Consider the following 26222-nt stretch of genomic DNA (forward strand, 5'->3'; position numbering starts at 1 on the left):
GTCTCATGGGTCTCCTGGTGAAAGATAAGCCTGTAGACTGCTCCAAATGAGGGCATTGACGATGGTGCTTGCCCTCCCATGTCTCAAGGGTGAGACAAACCTCCTTTGGGCCTTGGATCAGCTGCCAAACCATGTGTACACTACTAAGCCGACTAGGGCAATGCTGGTCCAAGTGCATCATCTCGTGAATAATGTGGGGCAACGAACAAGTTGTTGAAGGTGCTAAGGGTGCCCATGAGATGAGATAATGCTCTATCACATGACAAAGTCCCATGGCTCTCAACGCATCCCCTACAAGTGTCAATATGATCCTCTGGTGGGCTTGGGCCCCAGTTAAGTTGCCCAGCCCATGATGAAACCACCTGCCAATTACACATAAGATCCAATGCGTCTCCTCACCATAAGGTACAATGATTCATTAGTGCATCTAGGTGAATCAAGCTTGTTAGTCAAGGGCACAAATGAGACTTCATAATGGGCTTCCCTTCCAGATTTGGGGGCTCTGAGCATGTAAGTGTTACCTCCTTAGGTAGGAGTGGCTAATAAACAACCCTATCAAGTGTTCCTAACCCTAAAGGGAAAGAAATGTCCAAGGTATGTCCTTCAAGTGATAGGGGTCATGTGGATGATATTAGGTTGATTGGGACACAAGGGTATCAAGGCCAAATGCCATGGGTCCAAGGGTGGTAATGATGAGGGATGTCCAAATAGTTGAATGTATAGATGTAGGACGGAGCAATCATGGTACATGAATTACCTCGGCCTTTGTTTTTCCACCCTTCTTCATTTGCCTTTTTCCTTTTCTTGAATTTTATTTTATTATATTGCTTGGGGCTCTAGAAGATGAGAGCATGTTATGTATGATATAAGCAGTGAATACCCCTTTAAGGTGGGGCAGTTCATCACCCACCAAGGGTCGGGACATGCATGGGTTCCTTAATGATGTGGAGGGACTCAAGGGGGCCCTAGGAACCAGGGTGATGGCCATAATGAAGGAATAGTGTCCCAACCATCTTTTGCATTTTGTGAAATTATTTTCTTTTGTATGTGGCCATGATATGCTTTTAATCTTCCTCTTTTAGCTACATCAACCTCCTGGGCAAAGTTCCAGGCCCAACCCAAACATGTAGACAAGGGGATGGGGACTACCAGAGCCTTGTGGACCCAAAGAGGAAAGATGATGAAATAGGGCATGTAATGTGCAAAAGGGAGTGAAAACTATGAAACGGGATCACGCTATCAAAATTGAGGTTTCCCAAGTAGTGACCATCCTGAAGCTATAAGCCAATAGGGCAGATCCCAAGGAATTAGGGTTGAGGATTAACCCCCATTTAAGGTGAGGTAACAAGACTACAGTCAAAACCCCTTCTCTTTCCACGTCACCCAATAATCCATACTGAATGTGCCTGAGGAAAAACAAGCATAAGCACCCAATTGCACAAAGAAAGACACACCTCTATGATTGGACGGCCCACCTTCAAACATACGATCTCTGTGAAAAATCAATTACCTGATTCCTACTGCAGCAAACTGATAATATTTCACCTAGTTTTCAACCCATACAAGGCTTTCTTCAATATGCATACATGAGACTTCTTCTCATGAGTCTCAAAGCCCTCTAGTTGTTCAATGTATACCTCTTCTTCTATTACCCCGTTCAGAAATGTCGTTTTGACATCCATCTGATGAATCTTCCATCCCATCTGAGCTGCAAGAGATATCACGGTCCTAATAGATGTATACCTGGCTATCGGGGCAAAGGTCTCCTCATAGTCAAATCCTTCCTTTTGAGCATACACCTTAGCCACAAGCCTGGCCTTGTATTTCTCAACGCTGTTGTCTGCAGCGTATCTGATCTTGTAGATCCATCTTGAACCTACCACTAATCTGTCTTGAGGCCTTGGCACCACCTCCCAGACATCGTTCACCATTATGGAGATGTACTCCTCTACCATCGTGTCTAGCCAAACCTAATGTTGAGTTGCCTCCTTGAAACTGGCAAGCTCTCCATCTTGAGCTACTAATGCCTGATATCTATCTGGTTATTTTCGCTCCCTCTTATTGTTTCTTGGCGCACCGATGAAGTCCTTTGCATCTCGCAGAATCTGACGAAGTTCCCTGCTAGTTCTGCCTCTACCAATAGGGGCTTCTGTTAGCTCCTCCTCCTCATCCTGAGAATCTTCCTGACCCGAGGAACAATTCTTTACTTCCATTGGTTGAAGAGGCTTAACCAACGACTTCTCTTTCGGCTACTCCTCGGAAGGCATCTCACGAGACTTTCTAAAAGCCTTGTCCTCCATGAACTTTACATCTCGTCGAACTACTACCTTCTTGCTCCCTGGAAGATAGATTTTGTATGCATTAGTGTTCTCGATATATCTCACAAGATATCCCTTTTCTGCAGTTCGATCCAGCTTCTTGCTCTTTTCTTCGGGTATGCAGCAATATGCTAAACTCCCAAATATCCTGAAATGACTGACTTCAAGTGTCTTCCCTGTAAAACTTTCTCTGGAGTAATCTTGCCCAACTCTCGATGAGGACTGTTCTGAACATAGACTGTTGTGTTGCATGCTTCCGCCCACACAAATTTTCGCATATCCTGATCATACATCATGGCCCTAGTTGCTTCTACAATAGTCCTGTTCTTTCTTTCTGCTACTCCATTCAACTCCGGATTGTAGGGAGTTGTCCACTCTCTTCTGATGCCCTCCTTAGCGCAAAAATCAGTGAAGTCCTTATCGACATACTCTCAACCATTATCTGAGCGCAAAACTTTTATTTTCTTCCCAATCAGATTCTCTACCAGAGCCTTGAACTCCTTGAATCGACAGAAAACCTCGTCCTTGGTTTTCAGAAAATAAATCCAAGTTTTCCTTGAGTGGTCATCAATAAAGGTAAGGAAATACTCAGCACCACTGAGAGCTTTGACGGACATAGGTCCGCAAATATCTAAGTGTATCAATCCTAGTACACTCTTGGCCCTGTGTTTGCTCCTAGGAAATGTTGCCTTGGCATACTTTCCTAGACCGCATGCCTCGCATACATCATCTCGTTCCGTACTCAAATCCGGAACTCTTGTTACAAAGCTCCTAAGAATTCTCAGAGCTCCATGGTGCAAATGTCCCATTCTTCTGTGCCATAGTTCGTTCAAGTCCTTGTCTCCATGACTGCCTATAAGTGCCATTGGTGATTCTAGTTGTAATCTATACAACCTATTACTTTTGATCTCAATCTGCACTTTCTTTTTCCAGCTCGGGTATTTGACGTATACCTTCTCCTTGATGAAGTAGACGTCATAGCCCTTGCCTTGAAGTTGCAACACGGAAAGTAAGTTCATCCCCAATCTTGGTACATGCAGCACATTTGTAGCATGGAACCGTTCTCCCGATTCTATTTGAAAGACTATGGTACCATTCCCTACTGGAGTACACTTTGCCTTGTTCCCCATGGCGATTTGAAACTTCATCTTCTCTTCTCGATATTCTAAGAAACATTCCCTGATTCCCGTCATATGCCACGAGGCTCCACTGTCTATATCCCACACTTCTGATGATGCAGAACTAACCATACAAGCCACTTCTTCTTCCAGCCTGGAAGCCAACATAGAGAAATCGAAGTCTCTTTCTCTTGTGCAATCTTCTGAAAATCTGTGTGAGTCCCCTAACGTGGATGCCTCTGCATTGTGGTCTCGACCCATAACTGATTTTCCCTTCTTGTCTCTGATTACTCCCTCTGATACCATGTGAAAATTCTATCACTCCAACAACTGATTTACTTTTCGTACTTATTCTTCAATAAGTTATTTATGAATTCCTTCAATAAACATTAAAATAAATTATGTTGTAGATATCACACCATAATACAAAAACAAATACATGCACAAGAATCAACACAATGACACAGTTATTTTGGACAACGGTGCCTAGAAAAACCCAATGTGGGAAAACCAGTGCAGCAAGAGAGGATTTTATTATTTAGCCATTCTTCAGTACAACAGGGTGCCAAACTGGCTTACCCACAGAGAAAAATTCACCAGCACCTCTCCCAATCCCAGCGTCAGCTTGGCTGAACTCTGTGTGGCTCCTAGATACTCTGCGTCAGCCCCTGCTTTATTGTGTCAGCCCTGGGCCTCAATGCGTCACTCACGCAGGCCCAGCTAGTGACTACATAGTCTCCTGTTGCCTCTGCATCTGCCTGAAATGCCCTGCATCTGCCTCTACTGCCTCAGCGCTGGTCTCCAATGGCTAATCCCGTCTCTCTGTTCTGTACTTGCTGCCTCCTGACTGCTCACCAGACCACTAGTTCCAATCCCTCAGCTAACCATGCTCTAGAAATTCAACTGACTGGTCTCCCTCAGTGTGTTCGCCAAGTGACCCTCAAGCCTCCTCTTATACTTTTCTCGTTGACAAATCAACGACCGAGATTAAGTCCCTAATCAACGGTTAAGATTAGATCTGGCTTGATCCATGACTTTTGGACCATTCTAACACAGTTTTATATTAATTCACATTAATATTTTATTTTTCCTAAGTTTGGACTTAGGGACTCCAATAAAAGTATTAATTATTTTAATATTTCCCAAACTATTTAGAATCTACCCAAACCCTTTCTGGGTATTGGAGATCTGTTAATTTTAGGTATGTTTTATGCTAGAGCAATTTATTTCAATTTCTTTTCCATATTAGCAATCACATCAGCATAAAGTAAACTGCAGATAGAACATAAATATAAATCGCAGAAGACAAGCCAAGACAAGAGGACACAAGATGTGGCGTTAGCCAGGGAAAAACCCCAATGTGTGGAAACCCTTGATCAATTCTTCTTTTATGTTCTTCAATGTTTAGCAGAGAAAGTGAGAGAGATAGTACATTTACAATAGAAGTCAACACTTTGACTTTTGATATCGGCATGAGATCAGTTGAAGACATATTGCTTCAACTGATTCTCTAAGGTGACTCGTTCACCTGTCATAGTGCTGCATCTCGTCTATTTGTTGCACCTTATTGTGTAGCACCATGCAGTACCATCACAGTGCAGGACCTTGATGACTGAGCTGCTCTCATCTGCTCTCATCATCATGCTGCCCATTGTGCTGCATCTTTCATCATCATGCAACTCCTTGCTAATGTGCATCATTCATTATCACGTTGCCATTGCTAAAGTGCATCATTCATCATCATGCTGCCCTTGCTAATGTGCATCATTCATCATCATGCTGCCCTTATTAATGTGCCCATCATGCAGCTGTTATAACTTCTCGTTGCTTCATCATGCTGCAACACTGTCCTTCTGTTGCTTCATTATACAACCATATGCATATCAGCCTTAGCTTCTTGCTATGGCCTGTAGCCTAGCAAAGCAGCTAGGCTATAGTTCCAGAATCCTCCAAGCAGTCCCAAACTACACAATCCTTCTTTAGTCATGCTGTCACCTACAGCAATCCGAATTCATACATTGTCTAGTGTATCTCCTCAACGCTGTCTTGAGACAATGAGATCTACTTTCTAGAATGGACTGCTCAGAAAACCTGAAGATGATATTGATTTGCTCTTCAAGGTCTTCTTCTTCCTTGCTGTGCTGGGAGCTATCCAATGACTGAGTTCTTTAGGCCTAGAACCAGCCCTATTCCAGATCTGCACCTTCATACGTGAGAGGGGTTTAGGACTCTTCTAGCCCTCCTAAACCCTCGATACAATGGTTAACCTTCTTCGCATGAGTCTGCCTTTTAACCGAACTCAAGACCAAGCATTTTCTGTGATAATGAGGACAGACAAAGTGATGCCCTAACATAATGCAGATCTGCTTCTTATACACGTGAAATTCCAGAGAGACAATGTGAGATTTGTCCCTTCTTGATTGCGGATCCCTGCACCCATCTTCATACATAAAACCCGAGTTCTGTTCCTCCCTTTATGCGAGTTCTGTCCTTCCAGTATAGCGTATACTTGTACCCAAGATTCACGTGGATTCTGTTTCTTCTTTGACTGCGAGAGCAAGTCTCCTTTGACTACGTTTTAGGTTTCTCCATTTGACTGCGTTTTATGTGTCTCCATTGCATCCATGGTAGACCGAATGATGAGCCTTCTTCTTGCTGCGTATAGACTTCTCCTCCATAGCTGTGTTTAGATCTAGGGCAATATTCTTACATAGGCCAACGTATACTTTATGTGTCTCTCCTTCACCAAAAACCCAAAGCGTGAAGAGGAGGAGATCACATGAAAAGTGAGTCAAAATGACTTCAAATCCTCTTCTATTTATACTAAAACGTAGATGATGAATAGACATGTCTATTGGGCTTCTGAGCCTACTCAAGTTGTTGGCTGACTTGATAATTTGTTTTATAACATAAATAAATTCATAACTTCATAAATACTTATCGGAATCGGATGATCTTTAGATTAATCCTACACCTCTCGATGAGAGGGATCCAATAAAAATATCAGCTGCCATAAATAAGATGACCCACATGGAGTTTGGCCCTAGTTGCCAATTTTAACACTCCCTCTCAACTAGGGAGAACTACATCCGTTAATCCATATGTCCAATTGTACTATCTCTGCCATGAGTGCCCTGCACTGCTTTGCTCAGCTCTGCTAGCTCTGCTCAGCTCTACTGGCTCTGCTCAGCTCTGCTGGCTCTGCTCAATTCTGCTCAACTCTGCAGAGTTGGCTTTGCTTAGCTCTATTGGCTCTGCTCTGCTCTGCTTAGCTCTGTTGAACCATGAAGAAGAAGAATTGATCGAGAATGTGTCATACCATTCTCCACTGACCCGAAGTCAGTGTCAAAGTGTGTACCACTGGTCCCAGAACAGTCCTCAACCGACCCGAAGTCAGTGTCATAGTAGGTACAACTCCTACCACTGGTCCCAGACCAGTACTCTACTGACTCGAAGTCAGTCTCAGAGTATGTACCATTAGTCCCAGACCAGTCCTCAACCGACCCGAAGTCAGTGTCATAGTGGGTACAACTCCTACCACTGGTCCTAGACCAGTACTCGTTGATCCCAGATCAATGAAGGTCATCCTAGCATAGGGAGTACGGTAGATACAGCGATGTGTCCATCGGTACTACTATGGTCCCTATCCTCATTTGCCTGTTCATTCATCAAATGAGAGGTACTTCCCATGAGTCCCAGACTGCATGGGTAGGATGCCTCGATAGGAGAACTAATCATCCTGTCCACAGGAGAGCGAATCATCCTGTCCAATGGATGCCACGGAGAACTAATCATCCTGGCCCACAGGATAGTGAATCATCCTGTTCCACAATCGCCATGGAGAATACATCATCCAAGCCTCATAGGAGAACTAATCATCCTGCTACACAATTGTCATGGAGAACACATCATCCAGACCTCACAGGAGAACCAATCATCCTGCTACACAATTGTCATGGAGAACACATTATCCAGACCTCACAGGAGAACTAATCATCCTGCTACATAGTCGTCACGGGGTGTCACAGGGAAAGTTTTGATTCTTTTACCCTGTACACATACACCACCACGGGATGGTGAGTCACCCTGTGGTCGTATGTTGCTCCAGTAAGAACCGCAAGCCCCCAAAGCTCCCAGAGCTCAATGTATGCAACATGCAGGACCCTTTTACAAGGGTCTCTCGATGACTCCAAGTCGTTCGGGAAAATCACAAATCTAATCTTTCCCCGGGGATTTGACAAAGTGTAGCAACCTGTACATCATCTCAATGCAATGGAGCCTCTTTGCTTATCGACTTACCATATCCCAGATAAGGTAGTATCTGATGTCTATCTGCTGGAGCAATCATTGAATACGAGATTCTTCAATAATCGAATCCTGCCTCTAGTTGTCACAAAGAATCACAGTGGTATTCATCATGTGTAAAAACAGCTCACTGAAGAGCTTCCTCAGCCAGGCAGCTTCATACGAGGTCATACTCGTAGTTATGTATCCCGTCTCGGTGGTGCTTATAACAACCGACTTCTGCTTCCTGCTCATCCATGATATCGAAGCAGAATCCAAAGAGAACCAGCACTGAGAAGTGCTCTAGTGATCCTCCACAGTGCCTACCCAGTCAACATTCGAATAATCATGCAGTTTCAAATTTTCAGCAGTGTATCTCAATCCATAAGAGATTGTGCCCCGAAGACATCTCAAAAGATTCTTGTCACCAATCCAGTGAGGCTCAACCAAATATGAGCTCACCATGCTAACTGCAAAATATATGTCCGAACGGAAGTTCACCAAGAACATCAACGCGAATGAGTTTATGAGACCCAGAGGCATTTCCCAAATCTGGTCCGACATCACTACCATATAACTTTTGAAAGTTAATATCCTCGAGGTAGTCACAGGCTTGCAGTTTATCTTTCCACAATTGGAATCCAACTCCCTCTGTCTTCTACAAATGAGAGGGTCTGCACCTGTCAGACATAGGTGTCGGTATGAGAGGTCTATCATCCACAACCTTCGAGTAATGGTTTGGATCAGTTTCACTCCTAGTGAATCTCAGCTTCATCAAACAACCATCAATCCTCTCATACTATGCCCGAGGTGTTTTGCTTCAACCCATAGAGGACTTTCTTCCACCTTTATACATGAGATTCTCGATCATGAATCTTAAACCCCTCAGGTTGTTCCAAACCTGTGGACCTGCTACATGAGGGGAATGGCCCCCTTGAGACATTTTCCTTCGATACATCTCAGACATGTACTTTCATGCTCTTTTTGAATTCAGACTTCCCTGTCACCATCTGACTCACAGACCTCCGGTACTATGTGTCAATGTACATGGTCCCCAGTGGACTTCCTGTAACTTGATACAACCCTGAACTCAAAAACATCTTTGAAAATTCTAAAACACATACCTTTCCATCGACGAGTGTCACTTTAAAACCTTCGACTTCCATTCCTGGGGTTCCTTGCTTTTTCTGGAGAGTCGGTCGTGTCCTTGATGTCTTGCATTACTTATCATTCCTCTGATCATTGAAGATGTCCCTGGAAAGATTATTATCTTCGTCAAGAGATGTGTCTCTGTCATTCGGACACTTCTTCGCATAATGGCCGAACTCAAGGCATCCACCTTTCCTTCCACCCTTAGATCCGAACTTCCCAATGAAGTGATCTTTCGCTGTGCCATTCTGATAATATTCTTTGCTTCCACTTCACCCTTAGTGAATGAGAAGAGGGATAATGATCCCATTGATCCTTTTGTCCTATCCCAACTGTCTTTGGTGATTGCTCTTTCACTCTTTCTTGGACATTGTCTTCACCTCAGCTCTGATCCCATGTTCATTTTAGGTATGTTCTATGCTAGAGCAATTTATTTCAATTTCTTTTCCATATTAGCAATCACATCAACATAAAGTAAACTGTAAATAGAACATAAATATAAATAGCAGAAGACAAGCCAAGACAATAGGACACAAGATGTGGTGCTAGCTAGGGACAAACCCCAATGTGTGGAAACCCTTGATCAATTCTTCTTTTATGTTCTTCAAAGTTCAGCAGAGAAAGTGAGAGAGATAGTACATTTACAATAGAAGTCAACACTTTGACTTTTGATATCAACATGAGATCAGTTGAAGACATATTGCTTCAACTGATTCTCTAAGGTGACTCGTTCACCTATCATAGTGTTGCATCTCGTCTATTTGTTGCACCTTACTGTGTAGCACCATGCAGTACCATCACAGTGCAGGACCTTGATGACTGAGCTATTCTCATCTTCTCTCATCATCATGCTACCCATTGTGCTGCATCTTTCATCATCATGCAGCTCCTTGCTAATGTACATCATTCATTATCATGCTGCCCTTGCTAAAGTGCATCATTCATCATCATGCTGCCCTTGCTAATGTGCCCATCATGCAGTTGTTATAACTTCTTGTTGCTTCATCATGCTGCAACACTGTCCTTCTGTTGCTTCATTATACAGCCATATGCATATCAGCCTTAGCTGCTTGCTATGGCTTGCAGCCTAGCAAAGCAGCTAGGCTATAGTTCCAGAATCTACACAGTCCTTCTTTAGTCATGCTGTCACCTACAGCAATCCGAATTCATACATTGTCTAGTGTATCTCCTCAACGCTGTCTTGAGACAATGAGATCTGCTTCCTAGAATGGACTGCTCAGAAAACCTGAAGATGATACTGATTTGCTCTTCAAGGTCTTCTTCTTCCTTGTTGTGCTGGGAGCTATCCAATGACTGAGTTCTTTAGGCCTAGAACCAGCCCTATTCCAGATCTGCACCTTTATACATGAGAAGGGTTTAGGACTCTTCTAGCCCTCCTAAACCCTCGATACAATGGTTAACCTTCTTCGCATGAGTCTGCCTTTTAACCGAACTCAAGACCAGGCATTTTCTGTGATAATGAGGACAGACAAAGTGATGCCCTAACATAATGCGGATCTGCTTCTTATACACGTGAAATTCCAGAGAGACAAAGTGAGATTTGTCCCTTCTTGATTGCGGATCCCTGCACCCATCTTCATATGAAAAATTCAGAGATAAAACCTGACTTCTATTCCTCCCTTTATGCGAGTTTTGTCCTTCCAGTACCCAAGATTCACGTGGATTCTGTTTCTTCTTTGACTGCGAGAGCAAGTCTCCTTTGACTGCGTTTTAGGTTTCTCCATTTGACTGCGTTTTATGTGTCTCCATTGCATCCATGGTAGACCAAATGATGAGCCTTCTTCTTGCTGCACATAGACTTCTCCTCCATAGTTGTGTTTAGATCTAGGGCAATATTCTTACATAGGCCAGCGTATACTTTATGTGTCTCTCCTTCACCAAAAACCCAAAGCGTGGAGAGAAGGAGATCACATGAAGAGTGAGTCAAAATGACTTCAAATCCTCTTCTATTTATACTAAAACGTAGATGATGAATAGACACATCTATTGGGCTTCTGAGCCTACTCAAGTTGCTGGCCGACTTGACAATTTGTTTTATAACATAAATAAATTCATAACTTCATAAATACTTATCAAAATCGGATGATCTTTAGATCAATCCTACACCTCTCGATGAGAGGGATCCAATAAAAATATCCGCTGCCATAAATAAGATGACCCACATGGAGTTTGGCCCTAGTTGCCTATTTTAACAAGATCTCATGTGCCTTAGCCTCTCCACCATTTTTCGTGGCTAGAGCACATCCGATGCTACCCCAGATCAACAGTTGTTAGTATGTGGTCATCCAAAAATAGGGAAACACATTCCTTAGGAAATTAGGGCTGAAATTTTGCCAAGAATTGTTGGAAATATCTCCAAGATCAGCACTCACTCTTGTTTCAGGAGCAACTTTATTAGCAAGTAATGTTGTTGGGAGACTCACACTACATTGTGTTTTTAGCTTTCTTAGGACTTTGGTGTGCCTTAGAATCACTGCCATATTCCTTGACTCACACTACATTGTGCTTTTAGCTTTCGTAGGAATTTGGCATTACTTGGAACTGCTAAATATACTTGAACCTAGGACCCATAAATTGATTAACCTAGCAAATTGCAGATCTACGGAATAAATTGACTACTAGACTCCTATAGCGAAATAAAAAAATTACACCAATCTCAATCACAAATGACATAAGCATATTCTACCCAATCAACAGTGCTTCATTAAATCTGAACTTACTTGGGCTCCCATCCTGGGATAATGGCCCAGCTGAGAAAATTACAGATACAACATAAATTACAAAAATAAACATACTCTACATCTGATCCAGCAGATCAGCCCTAGATCTCTCCTCGATTTCCTTGGCTGATTTGGATCACCAATGCTACACTCCTGCACTTCCTCGAACCTGACACACTTGAGTATCACACTCCTCACTTGAGAAAGCCCTATATCAATGGTAGTGTCATTGTATCATGTGTCTTTCTCTTCTCCTCAGCCTTTGTTTTATAAGTTTACATTGAACTAAATCCTTAATCCTAATCTCCAAAGTGGTTGATGGCCGAGATAAAATCTCGCCTCACTTGAGATCAACAGTTGAAATTAAAACATAATCTCTAAAGTAAATTACTTTTCGTAAGTTTCTTTAGCTTAATAGCCAACATAATTAAGTATGTGTTTTTCCTAAGTTAAATTCAGGCTAAGTTACAATAGCAACTTGCTCACACTTGAGCAAGTGTCCTAAGGAGACCTTGGGCAACTTTTGCACGGCTAGACACTTAAGTTTGTGCAGCAGTACCTTCCTGAGCTACAAATATCGACAAGAATCACTGCTCTATTCACTATTTGGAGATTAAGATGCAAGTTTGTCTTTTTTGATGAGGCTAGTTCATTTTATTATTTTCGGTGCGTTTAGCAGGAAGAGGTATTTATGCAACTGTCCACTAAAGGTTATCTTTCGATCAAAGATGCCAAAAAAATAGATGCCTCAGTGTATTCTAGTTTTATTTCTCCCTAGTACGATAAGGAAGAGGACATGAGTCATCTTTGTATATAACCTTCCACTTTTATCTTCAGTTTTGTCAATATACTTCTGTTAATATTAGACAGACCTGACAAAGGACACTTCATAATTTTTGGAATGGAACCCATACATCCTTGTATTCCCATGATATTCTATGCTAATAGTATTTGGACTGCCTATGTTAACCACCACCTACCAGAACTCAATCACTACTTACCACAAACCTCTTATTTGTGAATATTTAGCTACAGGCCATGATCTCAACAAATTTCCAAAAATCATAAAAGCATTTTATTAATCTTTTTTTATTATTGAGAGGTATTACAGGCAATGGATTAGTGGAGGGAATAGATGTCTACTTATTAGTTACGTTACCAGAAGCAGGAAAAGGGAACAGAAAGAGAAAGAATACTAGATGGTTTTGGGGGATAAAGAACAGGAACCCACCCAAGCTCCTTCCCTCCCAGGATCCAGTGTAATTATGCATATAAAATTGACAAATGATGCAATAATATAATGTCAAGAGATAAATGTCGATGAGAAAGGGAACAGGGATAAAATGGAAAACAGGTCTCCTGGTAAGGTTGCCGGTACCATAGCTTAAGTATTCATTTTTTTAAAGTACAAGAAAAAATTCTACATCAACAGGCACACAGTATGGTCAAGACAGTATTTAAATCAGCAAAAAGTGTCTCAAAGATGACGCTGTAGATGGTTTTTACAAGCACTTGCACCATAATACTTTTGCTGGTACAACCATCAAGAATTTGGCAAGTTAACAGCAAATTCAACTTACAAGCACACAAAGCAATAAAGAGGAAGTAAAAGGGCATACTCTATACCTCTGGATCTGAATCAGGCATAAACATACATAATCCAAACTGATCACTAAGAACAGCTATCCCTCCTGGTTGCTGGCAACCCGTGAAATATAAGTAATCAGCATCCTGCCGAAAAGGATAAGGTACAACATCAGTCATCATTTTCACTGGAGCAGATGCCATGATGACTAAACTCTTTTCTGGTAGCAACTCTAGCAATTTTTTCCTCCTTGCAGCATATTCTTGTTCTGTAATTCCAGGTGTTATTTCTCCTGCTCCTACTAGCTGCAAATAAAAGGATGGAAATGACAGACTGATTACTATTTGGCAGTACTTTATAAAGGCAAAGAAAACTATTCTTATGCTAGGAAAAAGAAATTGGAAAAAAAAAGATGATGTAAACACCAGAGACCATTTCCATGTCACCATATGATATATTTTAGCACAAGCTAAATGTAGGAAAAGAACTCTAAGCCACTTGCTGACTTCAATCTAAAAAGATTAAAGCTTTCTGCATTTATACATTCAAAAGATTAAAACTTTCTGCATTTATAAATCTAGAGGCTTAAAACTTTCTTTACGCTTTTCAGAAAAACAGTGATTTCAGTTTTCTGTTGGAATTATTGGTATAACCTGTACAGGTGGCCACGGCACATTTATATGTATCATTATGGCTAAGGCCATAATTTATTATTTTATTATATTACTACTGCTAGGTATGGTTAAGGTCAACCTAGTAAAACTTGCTATGTAGGCTCAAGAACCATCTTCGTTGTGCCCTTGTTTTGTGGTCCCATAACCCCCTCTTGAAGGTATGCCTCACATGAGTTGTGTATATATACACAGCTCAAGCTCTCATTTGTATCATCTCATCTTGTGATCTTCTTGATCTAAAATAGTAATAGTAAAAATAATTTAGTTTTAAGGGCACGGCCTAGCCAGATGCCAAATTGATATGTGAGACCTCCTTGTTTATAGAACATAGGACCCCTTCCACACAGCAATTTGACCGTTACATGTTATGAACAAAGTTCATAAATGCAGCAGAAAATTCAGAAGATCTGAAATATATAAATATCCATGATAGGACAATATATTTATATAGAGATATAAAGAAGATATGAGATGATTGATTACAAATGAGGGCCCACTTATATACCTAGGCAGCTGTCCCTTTATGAATGGTTATGTCTTTTAAGGAAATGTTTCTTCATTAATTAATTAACTATTATTATGATTATTTTCTTTTAAAAAACTATTATTATGATAATTTATTTATTTATATTTATATTACCTTAATATAAATTATATTCATAACATTGTCTTCCTCTTCAAAAAGCTTTGTCCTCAAAGCTTACTGCTGACAAACCATGTCATTTGTTTCTATTCGCATCTTTCGGAAGTCTTTGAGTTGTCATCTTCATTGATACAAGATAATAGGATCCTCTGAGTGATAAACAAAATTGTCGAATCAAGAAGAGATCTAACCATCCTAAATTATTTTTTTGTGGAATCTTGCGGTTACTAGATATTTCGTGTGAATTTTTATCACAAGAATGAATTGCATTGACATTAGTAGTCTTCAGAACATAAGTTTGTTGTTTCAGTTATGAATGATACAAATATGCGAACTAATTGAGTTGTCTGATCTTGCGATTCGGATGTCGATAAGGAGTTCTTTTGATCTGATTTCCCTTTAACTTGTTTGTGTTGTTTTCATGATTGACTTGAAGTATCTGATTTCCTTTAGCTATGAAAATTGTGTGGTTAATTGTTGGATCTTCACTTGAGATCTTCGTTGTTTGAACAACAACATCTGAATATGTTTTTACTTCCACTAGTTTGACATCATCTTGAGTTGTGGTATTGACTGGATCAGTATTCATTCTTTTTTCTTCAACTTGGACTATTACGTCTGAAGACTTTGATGCTTCTTTCGTGATAAGTTCTTCTAATTTGTTTTTCAATGATTTCTTGTCATTTTTAAGTTTCTTAATTTGCATCAATAATTTCTCATTGTGGTCCTTGAAGAGATTAACTTCTTCGTTTTTATCTACAATAATATTTTCAACTTCTTTCTGCATATTTTGCATTGTCTTCTAGTTTTCTTGAAGAATTACTTTTGAGATATCTTTTACGTCTTCTGGGTTTATTGAATTTGGTTTCAACGTAACATCTTGTAGAGATATTTTTTTCTTTTTGTAGGAACATGTCAAAAACTTATTTTTCGTATTTAAGATAAAGGACCCTCGTGATTCCATCCAAGGTGAACCCAAGATTATATCACTATTGTCACAAATGTTGAAAATTGGCAGCTCATGGATGAATTTCCTTAAATAAAATTTTATTTATAACAATTTTGGAGTGATTTTCTAAAATTAGAAAGTCGTGTCTAGCATCTCAAGACATGGCATATTCCTCTTACTCACAATAAAATCATGTCATAAAAGATTCCTCTTACACCTCCTTAATGACATGAGTTACAAAGGCATGTGTACCTCCCTAAATGGCATATGTAACTCCTCCTCAAGGCATGTGTATTGCTCCTTCTTTATGACCAGAATTTGTTGCTCCTCCTATATATGTATCTCATATCATCTCATTCTCACTACTTGTGCTTTGCGAAAGAAGGATTTGAACTTGAGAGAGAGGGTTGGAGAGACTTAAAGAAGATTGTGAGAGAGAGAGAGACTTGGAGAGTAAGAGCAGAACTTGAAGGTTGATTCAATGTTTGCATCAATTGTTGCTACTAGTGATCTTCATGCTACAACTTGTTCAAATTTGGGTGAACTTACTCATTCTCTTGATCTCTCATTGTACTTTGTATCTCTGTTGAACAATTGATATCTAATAGAAGAAGAATCTGGTTGGGTTTTCCCTTATGGGTTTTTCCTTGGTCATTGGACCTAAATTCTTTGTGTCTTATCTTGTTCTTGGTTGTCTTCAATTGTGCATTTGGTTTATGTTCTATCTATAATTGCTTAACTAATATTGCAACAAAAAGAAGTTTTGAAATAAGTAATTGTTACAATATAGAACATCACAATTTTAACATGGTATCAGAACTTTGGTGAAGACAAGCCCAAGAAGATAAGAGTCGCCATCCTTCTATTTTCTACTGAAATATCACTTGTTGCTCCTTTTATTTATTGTTGAATCATCACTTGCTATTCCTTTTTGCTGCTAAAATTTGTTTGACTGAATCAAGATGTCTTCTTCTTACTTCAAGATTGAAGAGAAGTTGAATGATGCTTCGAATTTTGGTCCATGGAAGGCAAGATTGGATATTACTCTTGAAGAACATGATGAAATGGAATATGTTGAAGGTGAGGTAGCAGAACCACTAGAAAATTTGAATGCTACTATCAAAGCTAAAACGATTATCTTTGATTCTATTGGAGACCATCTCATCACCTATGACTCCAACTTGACGAAATCTAAAGAAATGTATGACAAGTTGATTGGAATGTATCAAGTAAACAACTTGAGTCAAATCTTTGCTTTGACGAATCAACTCAAGGACATTAAGATGAAAAGAGGAGAGACTACTTAAGCATACTTAATGAGGATATCAAAAATCAAGGATCAGTTGTCAAATACTGGTAAAATTGTATCTAATAAAGAGTTGGTGTTGATTACTCTTGGAGGTCTTTCTCCTACTTAGGAGACTTTTATTACAACCATCAACAACAATGATAAGTTTCCCACATTTGATGAGCTCTTGGGAAAGTGCAATCAAGAAGCCAAAACGATTTCCAGAGGAAGAATTCCCAAGCATGAAGAGGGAGAACCAAGAAGCAGGAAGGAAGAAGAGGTCATCATTTTTCAAGAAAGCTCCTAGATCCAACAATTCCTATAAATGGAACAAGGACTTATCAAAGGTTCAATGCTACAACTACCATATGCATGGCCACTTTGCTTGTGACAGTCCAAAAAACAGACGAGCACCAAGATCCAATTTCAACAATCTTAGCAACAATTTTAGATTTTATCATAGAAGAAGAAGAGAAGCTCCTGTTGTTCATAAAGAAAGCCACCGTTCTTCCAAAACTTCAAGGAACCCAAGGTATGATAATAATGCAGCTGAGACACAGTCATAGTACTTTCTTATTTTTGTTCTTCCTAATTCCTCTCCTACATATTCTTGTGATAGCTAGTTGATTAATAGTGGTGCTTCAAGGAACTTTACTGGTTATAAAGAAGTTCTCTCAAATCTGGTTGAGGGAGATGGATCTGAAAATCATACTTGGAGATACTCTACATATCCTATAAAGGGATCTAGTTTTGTTTCTTCTCAAATGGATGAAGGTAAAACTATTTCTCTTCAAGAAATTTTGTATGTAACTAGTCTAAAAAAGAATCTTGTATCTACATCTGCTTTAGAAGATAAAGGAATGAAAGTTGCTTTCATAAATGAAAAAGTTCTAACTTAGCCAGTGAGATCTAGCATGAGAGATGTCTTCACTCTAGGATCGAGGTTTGAAGGTCTCTATAAAATCAATGGAAGACCAATGCATGAGTTCTGTAATGTCCCTTTCTAAATTATTTTGGAATAGGATTTATTTCTACATTTTGAGGGCCAATTTTGGTGAAGACATGGCCCATTTGATTTTTGGTAGAAGACTTAAGAGTTAGGGGCAAGTTAATTTTATTTTATTTTGTTTTGTTAATGATATGTGGGGACCACCCACATAAAAAATATGCACTCCCTAAGCCAATGATTTGAAATACATGAGAGGGAAGAAAATGCGGAAAGAAAGGCTCCACGAAAGTTATAAAAGGAAGGCAGCACACTTCAATTGGCATTCTTGGCTTATCGAATTTGATTATGTTGCTCGAGCTATTTAGCCGAGTCACTTGTTGTTTAGCAAGAGTTTTCCAAGCGGAGAACTCACCCTTTCTTCGGGGAACTTCGAGTGCCACCCTAGAGAGGTTCATCCATTATCATTCGAAGGAGATTTGTAGAGAGATTTCCAGCATTTGTATTCAGTTCGGCCCAGCAGTGCATATTTCTGGAGGACGCAGTAGTGGATCTAGTGTGGCCATTGCAACATTCTTCCGGAGGGCTATTGCCGGGAGAAATTAGGAGAAGAAGGCTCAATAGATTTGTTGGCTATTGGGTGAGTTTGAGGGCTGGAAGTGGAAGCAATATTCAAGAGTGATTTTGCAGACTTTGTGGCCAACGCAAAAGAGAGAAACTGAGCATACGTGGGAGATAGAGTTTCGGCCATTAGGGCTATTGCTTGTCAGGAGAAATAAGGGAAGTATTAATGGAGTTGATTGCTACATTTCAGCAGTGCCTAGGGAGGATTTTGCTCGTGGTTTGACAGACAGCGTGCTTCAACAACTATTGGAAAGCGCAGGGCTTTTGGGAGTCGATTTGGAAGGTCAAAACTAGGCCAAACCATTTATGGGTTTTTGGCAAGGACCTCAAATCTAATTTTGCAAAATTTTCTAAGCACCGGAGGTAGGGTTTTCAGCCATATCTTTGCAGCAGACAGTGCAGAATTGTTGGGCTTAGGGCCATTTTGGGCTTGATTTTGGAAGGTCAAAACCAGACCAAACCATTTCTGGGTTTTTCTGGGCTTTTGGCAAGAACCTCCAATCTAATTTTGTGGAATTTTCTGAGCACCAGAATTGGGGTTTTTAGCCATATCTTTGCAGGAGACAGTGCGGAATTGTTGGGGACTGTGCAGTGCAGTAGTTGATCAGTTGATTGTAGCTCCGGGTAGTCATTGCTTCACCTGGGCTTTGCTCCGCTTGCCTTTGAGGAAAGCCCAGGTGCAATCCTTCCATATTTGGTACTCTTGCACCAGTTTATAATAAAATGGCTCAGCTGCTTTCATATTTCTGGTTGTTATGGGTGTGTTCTAATTGTTTTTAAATTTTTGTAGTGAGAAATTGTTATTTGCTTGTATGTCATTGTTTTTCCTATTTTGGAACATTACAAGTTCATTCATGACAGCGATCATCAATGTGAACTTTGGCACCGAAGGTTCGCTCATCTGCACTATAAAGCATTGCCCCATGTGAGAAAGATGGTTTCCGGAATGTCAAAGATTAGATTGGATCATGATGGAGTTTGCCAAGGGTGTGCAAGTGGAAAGCATGTAAAGGGACCATTCCCTTCAAGCAAAAGCAAAACCAGTCAGGTACTTCATCTTGTACATTATGATTTATGTGGACCTATGCCTGTAACTTCTCTTGGTGGCTACTTGTATTATATAATCTTTGTGGATGATTTTTCTCGCAAAACTTGGATTTTCTTTTTGAAAAACAAAAGTCAAGCATTTAACATGTTCAAAGACTTTAAAGCTCTGGTAGAAAAACAAACTGGAAAGTAGATCAAAATCTTCAGATCTGACAACAGAGGAGAGCTCACTTCAAATGATTTCATTGACTTCTGTAAAGAAGCTGGAATCAGGAAAGAGACCACTATACCATATAACCCAGAACAAAATGGTGTGGCCGAAAGAAAAAATAGAGCCATCATGGAAGCAGTCAAAGTTATGTTGCATGATCAGAAGCTACCAAAGTTTCTTTGGGGAGAAGTTGCTAACATTGTTGTCTATGTCCAAAATAGATCTCCACATCGAGCCTTAAACAACAAGACTCTTGAAGAAGTCTTCACTGGTGAAAAGCCTGAAGTTGGGCACTTGAGAATCTTTGGCTGCCCTATCTACTTTCATGTGCCAAAGGAAAAGAGGACCAAGCTAGAAGCTTCAGGTAAGAAAGGTACATTTGTTGGTTATTATTAAAAATCTAAAACTCATAGAATATACATGTTTGGTCAAAGAACTATAGTGTTTAGTAGGGATGTAACATTTGATGAAGATGCAGCTCTTGGAAAGGCAAGAGACACTCCTCCTCCTCCTACAAATGTTGAAAGTCAGGATGATGCCTTGGATGCTCAAGAAGATCCTGAGGCTAAGTCTGATCTTGTTGATGAACCCATGGACCCCATGGACCCCTTGGATCCTCCTCCAAGTGATCCTCCTGCTATAAAAAGGCCATTATGGCTTTGTGACACTCTACAGGATGTTGATAGACATGTTGCCCCCAGAGAAGCAATCAAAGAAAGCAAGAAACCTTGTCGGTTCCAAGGATATGTTGTAGCCATGAACAACATTATTCAAGCCGAACCATGCCCTTTTGAAGAAGTAGTGAAAGATCAAGTATGGAAAGATGCAATGGCTAAAGAATATAAATCCATCATACATAATGATGTATGGAAGTAGTTCCAAGACCCAAAGGTAAGTCTGTTGTGACTTTCAAATGATTGTATAAATCAAACGTATTGAAAAATATAAAGCTAGATTTGTGGCTAGAGGCTTCCTTTAGAAAGAGGGAGAAGACTATCATGAGGATTTTGCACCTATTGCTTGATATACTACCATCTGATCCATTGTGGCTCTAGCAGCTAGCAAGGGATGGACTCTTCACCAAATGTACGTAAAAACAACTTTTATGTTGAAATATGTAACTAATGACGTGTAATCATGGTTTTATGTAATTAATGACGTGTAGTCATGATTTTATGTAATTAATGTAAAGAAGAAAAATAAAATTGTTTTTGCTATGCTTGAGACATGGGTTTCATGCTCAAGGAATTTTATTTTTATAGATCAAGCTCCCATTGTGAGCTCTTAGGATTGGTCATTAAGTCATAAAGTCAATTGAGTCTTTGTCAGGTATTGAAGACCCATTTGGGCATGTTACATATTGTAAGAAATTTATTTGAGTCAAAAGGATTGTCAAAGAAACCCCTCCAAGACCAAATATTCAAGCTCCAAGTCAAGTCAGCCTACCAATGAAGTCAGCTTGCTAATGAAGTCAGCCTATTTTGAAGCCCAACAACGCCTATATAAAGAAGGACTCAGACTCTCTCAAAGACACACATTGAAGACACATAGAAGTTCAATCTTGAGATAAGGAAGAGCCTAACATGCAACGAAGGAGGGAGGAAGAGCAAAGATAAATCTGCTCTGTTTTAGGGCAAAATTCCTTCACACATGCAAAATCTAGGGCATCTCACTATAGCAAGAAGACCAAAAATTACAGTCACTCTAAGAGGACCGAAATTGTAGGACAAAGAGTTGATATTGTAGGCTGAATTACTAAAGAGGAAGTATCTTTCCAAGCGAAGAGGAAAAGAGGACAAATTCTCCATACTCTCCCTCACACGTGTGGCCTAGGGTTTCTAAAGTAAGGCAGAGGTATAGTCAAAAGGTTGCAAGTCCAAGAGGAAGGTTGAAGGCGCAGTTGTTGCCATTAGAAAGCAAGTTTGACCAAAGTTGACATTGTGAAATAAAAACACATCTTGGAGAAAGCTTTGACTTGGTCTTGGAGGGGTTGTTGGTCAAGGGTCTAGGTTTTGGAACTCATCAATTGAAGATTTTATAAGAAGATGAAAGCTTTGACTTGGTCTTGGAGGAGTTGCTAGTCAAGGGTCTAGATTTTGGAACTCATCAATTGAAGATTTTATAAGAAGATGAATTATGTGGATTTTCCTCTCAAGTTGGAGAGGTATTGGCCCTGGCTGATAGCCTACTCTTGTGTCCTTTGTCTCATTGTTATTTATGATTTGGTCGCTGTTTGATGATAGAAAACATTAATATAATCAAGTGGAAGAAAGAAGTTAATAAAGATTAAGTAAAATTGTATCACAAACAGTTATGATTGCAAGAGAAATCACCTATATTGTTGCCTCTAGATTTCTCAACATGGTATTAGAGCTAAGGTGTCAAGTCAAGTAAGGGAAACTCAACAGAGGACATACAAGAGCTGAAGTTTTAGAATATTATCAAAGGCATCAATCATCAAGAAGGACCACTCAAGGATCACATCATCATCTTGAAGGAAGTCTCTAAAGAAGTCTTCAAAACCCTAGCTCGCTCAAAGAAGGATTCTACACTTGAAGTATTCATGGTAACCTCGCTCCATCATCATAAAAAAAAAGAGAGGCCAAAGAAATCAAGATTATTTTTTTCTAGGATATGATTCCTCTCACTCGTGGAGAAGCTAGGGCATCCACCACAGAAGTAGCACCGAATTACAGTCAAGATCTAGAACCAAAATTTGGAAGTTGCAAGTCGAGATCTTTTGGAAGAGAAGTCTACCATCAAGATCTGTTGAAGTCCAAATTCATTGCAAGAAAAAGTGAAAGTCTGATTTGTTTGCACCATTCCATAAGCAGATCTGAGATTCTGAGGTAAATACAATAGTTTTTGAAGTTTCCATTCAAGAGCTAAGATCTCCTTACAAAAAGTTGATAAAGGAAACTCCAAAGGAAGCCACAATTAAATTCGTTATGGATCCCAAGATCTGATCCTATTCTGGGCATATATAGATCTGATGTTCATCTCAGTAAAATTCAGATTCAAAGACCATATCTCACTCCGAACATTCATATGGTTGATCTCTGCCAAGAATTAAAAATTGTTAAAAGTTTGAAGTATAGATCTCTCTATCTCTGTGATAGCACAGATCTCATCTTCAAAGATGTGTCCTTGTGACATAACTACTATCCTCTTCTTACAAGTTCAAATCTGGTGGTGACCGAGTTCATGCAATGAAGTCATTCTTTGAAAAGGATTTATTCACTGTCAAGAAGTTGGAAAGAGTTGAGGAAACAGTCCTGAAGCAACTAGTCGTCAAGCAAACAGAGAGAAACATTGATATACCTATAGTTGTCAGTTTTGCATAAAGACATCAATTCAAGGTCTATGGCCAACATATAGTTGAAAGAAGCAGCAGATAAGTACAGTGAAGAATAACTCACACCCAGAATCAGATCAATGAAGATGGCATCCGAAATTGCAAGTCATCTCAAGTAATTAACCATAAAGTATGTATGGTATTTTTTTTTAAGATATTTTGGGTTGAAGATATGATTCTAGGGTGTGTCAGTATTCTAGGGAAAATAATAAACCCTAGCATGACATAAAGAGGGAATAGAATCTCATCTAGGGTTTGAACTTTAGAAGCCCTAAGATGACCACTTGATTGCATGAAAACTCTAGAAATCTTGGCATCATGTTTTAGCATTGTGTACTTTGCTTGCGGTGCTTGTCAATAGATATTGCAGGTACAAGAAGTAAAGATGGATGGGTTGAACCTTTGTTCTAAGAAACATGATGGAAGAAGGAATTTGAACAGATGTCCAGATCTCAGCAAGATGGAGAGGAGGATGAAGAAGGCCTCCACCTGGGCAGTGAAGACAAAAAGCACTACGACAAGATGCATTGTTTAAGAGATGGCATCATAAATTCATACGATAGTAGCAAGAGCTCATGACATCATCATAAGAAGCTTGAAAGATAGATGAAATAAAAGTCTATGGTAATCATCAATAGAAAGTAGCTCTTGATAACCTCACGAGAAGCATAAGTAGTACCTATGGGAAGAACAAAGTCATCTAGTATGGAGCTCATCATACATCATTGGGAAGTAGCATCTGCAAGATGAGGATAATCAAGATCCTCTGCTGGAATCTTAATTAGAAGGTTCATCCCATGAAAGATGTCCTGCTAAGAATTCCACTTTGAATGGGATTCATTGTTTCAAAGAATGATGGCATGATGTCAAAGAAATGCAACATGTCAATGATGATTGAAGCTCTCTCAATCAAGGACATGTTAGGATATTCTGACACACAGGAAATAATTAAGTATAACTTGGTCTAGTGTATAGTTAGGTAAAGTGTGTCTCTTTAGCATGTACTTTTTGTAACTTACAATCCGATGGTCACAATATGTTCTAGACATGAAGTGATCTGACAGTTTGTTCTCTCCTCGGTATTACAAACGCTTGATCTGTGGCTTAACACCCAATTGGTCCATGATCTCTATTTAAAGAGCATGGAGGTTCGTTTGTCTCGTGACCATTTATGAGAGAAGCTTATGTAAATTTTCTTTCTTTTACATTAATAATATTGTTTGTTACATTAATAATATTGCCTGAAGTGATCGCGTTGGCTCAGGTTGTGCACTATTTCCCTTTTTAAGGGTTTTAACCACGTCAAAAATATTGGTGTACTGATCTGTGATATGTTTGTGAGCGGTGTCCTTTGGTGTTAAATCTAAGGAAGTTACCCTGTAAATTCCCACATGGTATTGGAGCTATTCAAGGGCCGCATCCACTAGTGATCCAAATCTGAAGCCAGTATCTGATTGTCGTTTCCTAGATCTACTATTTCTGATTGCTTTTGAGCCGAGAGGACTCCTCTATTGTGATAGAAGCATTTGTTCCAGTGAGAAACCCCTTTCGTTTCATGCAAAAAGGTTTCCAGTAGCCCTAGCTATGTCATTTTTAAGATCTAGAGGTATACAGTCTTTATTTGCAGTTATAGTTATTTATCTCTCTGTTGATTTCGGTTTATAGTCCTCTATAATTTTTTTTTATTACCGGATCTATACCTTTCATTTTTGTGTATGCTCTTTGCCCCACGACTCTGTGCGATCTAGGTAAACTAAAAATAGAAAGAAAGGATTTTTCTCATGTGTATGCTCTTTTCCGCCGCGCCTTAGTGTGATCTCGAAAAATCAAAAACATTGAGGGAAATATGTAGTTTCCAGCCAAATCTAACTTTAAGCCATAAGACTTGGATAATTTTGCTTGTTCGTTTGGTTTGTGTGGTTGTTTTTTATTTTGTAGGCAAAAGGGGTTTTTCAAGTAAGCACGCGCCCCAAAGCTTCAGTGAGCAAAAAACAAAACCCCTTCCTCATTTCCAACAATTACTAAATCTTTTTACTAGCTCACTTGGTCTAAAGTTACTTTATGAGAATAGTGGTCTTAGGTTCAAGTCTTTCTTTTTGTTGAGTTACTTTTTCAAAAGCACATGTAACTTATATTTTAAAGTTAACTTTATATAAAAGTGTTTTCAACCATTATAAAAAGTGAGTCACTTATAATTCTAAAGTCACTTTATCTTTTATTTAAGTTACAATTTAGTGAATAGTTCATAAAGTACCATTGTAAAAGTGACTCTCACTTATTTATAAAAGTGGATCACATAAAGTAATCTTTTTCTAAAACGTGAGCTAATTAGATTAAGTTTGAAAAGAGGGGAGGGGGAGGGGGTTTAAAATTTAAATATAACATTATCATCAACTTCCCAACATTCACGTGGTTCGTTGGCATCTTCAACAACTTTTCTTCAAAAATCCATAACTTCTTCATCTGGAAGCCATTTTCAGAGCCATTTTTTTAATCAGCCTAATTTTTCGAGATCTTTCCATTGGAACACTTAGTTTTAGCATATACAGCTTCAGTTTCTTTTAAAATGGAAAGTCCATGCCTAGTTATTCTTGACAACACCAACTACTTCCAATGGCTATCCTACATGGTGGATTTACTTAGAAGTAAAAGTCTTTATAGAATAGCCTCATGCCAAGAGTCTAAACCTCAAGATGAAGATAAGCTAGCCAAATGGGAAAATAAGCAAGATCAAGCACGTGGGTTGATAGGGATGTCTATTTCTCCAAACCTTAGATTCCATATCGCAGAAATTGATACCCCGATGAAGCAATGAAAAAGCGCAGTACTGTTTTTTGAATTAAAAAAGAAATTAGAGCCCATCAACTCGAAAATAAGTTGCTTACTTTGGACCCCAATAATTTTTTTTCCATTGAAGATTTTTTGCCCAAGTTCAAGACCCTTAGACTTCTCTTGGAAGGTGTTAAGGTTAAGAAGGAAAATGGTAGCCTTATCTATTCCATTCTTACTAAGTTAGGACCAGCCTACTCTAAGTTTGTTTCCACCTTCCATTCTACTAGAGAAGTCTTTATTTCTCAAGAACAAGACTACAAGTCCCCCTCTTTTGATGCCTTTTGTGATTCTTTAATAAGAGAACAAGAAAAACTCTTACATCTTGGTCTTCTTAATACTGGAAACTCTTCTAAGAAAGCCTTAGCAGCCTAGCAGTAACCAAGTTCAAAGAATCCTAAGAAGCAACATCCTAAAAAGAATGGTCATAAACCAAACAAGGGTCCTAAGCAATTTCAGTC

At 39.4% G+C, this 26222-nt stretch overlaps 1 protein-coding gene across 4 annotated transcripts in view; it reads right to left on the reverse strand.

Moving 5' to 3' along the window:
- LOC149170728 (Metallopeptidase M24 family protein) overlaps positions 1-26222 on the reverse strand; it is a 446763-nt gene that overhangs the window by 307595 nt on the left and 112946 nt on the right. For all 4 annotated transcript variants that reach the window (XR_016259003.1, XM_089424001.1, XM_089424000.1 and 1 more), the window contains one exon: positions 13237-13500. Coding sequence is in view for 3 of the 4 variants with exons in the window: in XM_089424001.1 (XP_089280127.1) it covers positions 13237-13500 (264 nt within the window). In the remaining variant the exon portion in view is untranslated. The remainder of the gene's footprint in view (positions 1-13236; positions 13501-26222) is intronic.

The sequence above is a fragment of the Pinus tabuliformis genome, chromosome 4_2 (genome assembly GCF_031772625.1).
Source record: "Pinus tabuliformis cultivar Carrire ecotype Pingquan chromosome 4_2, CPIR1, whole genome shotgun sequence".
NCBI lineage: Eukaryota > Viridiplantae > Streptophyta > Pinopsida > Pinales > Pinaceae > Pinus > Pinus tabuliformis.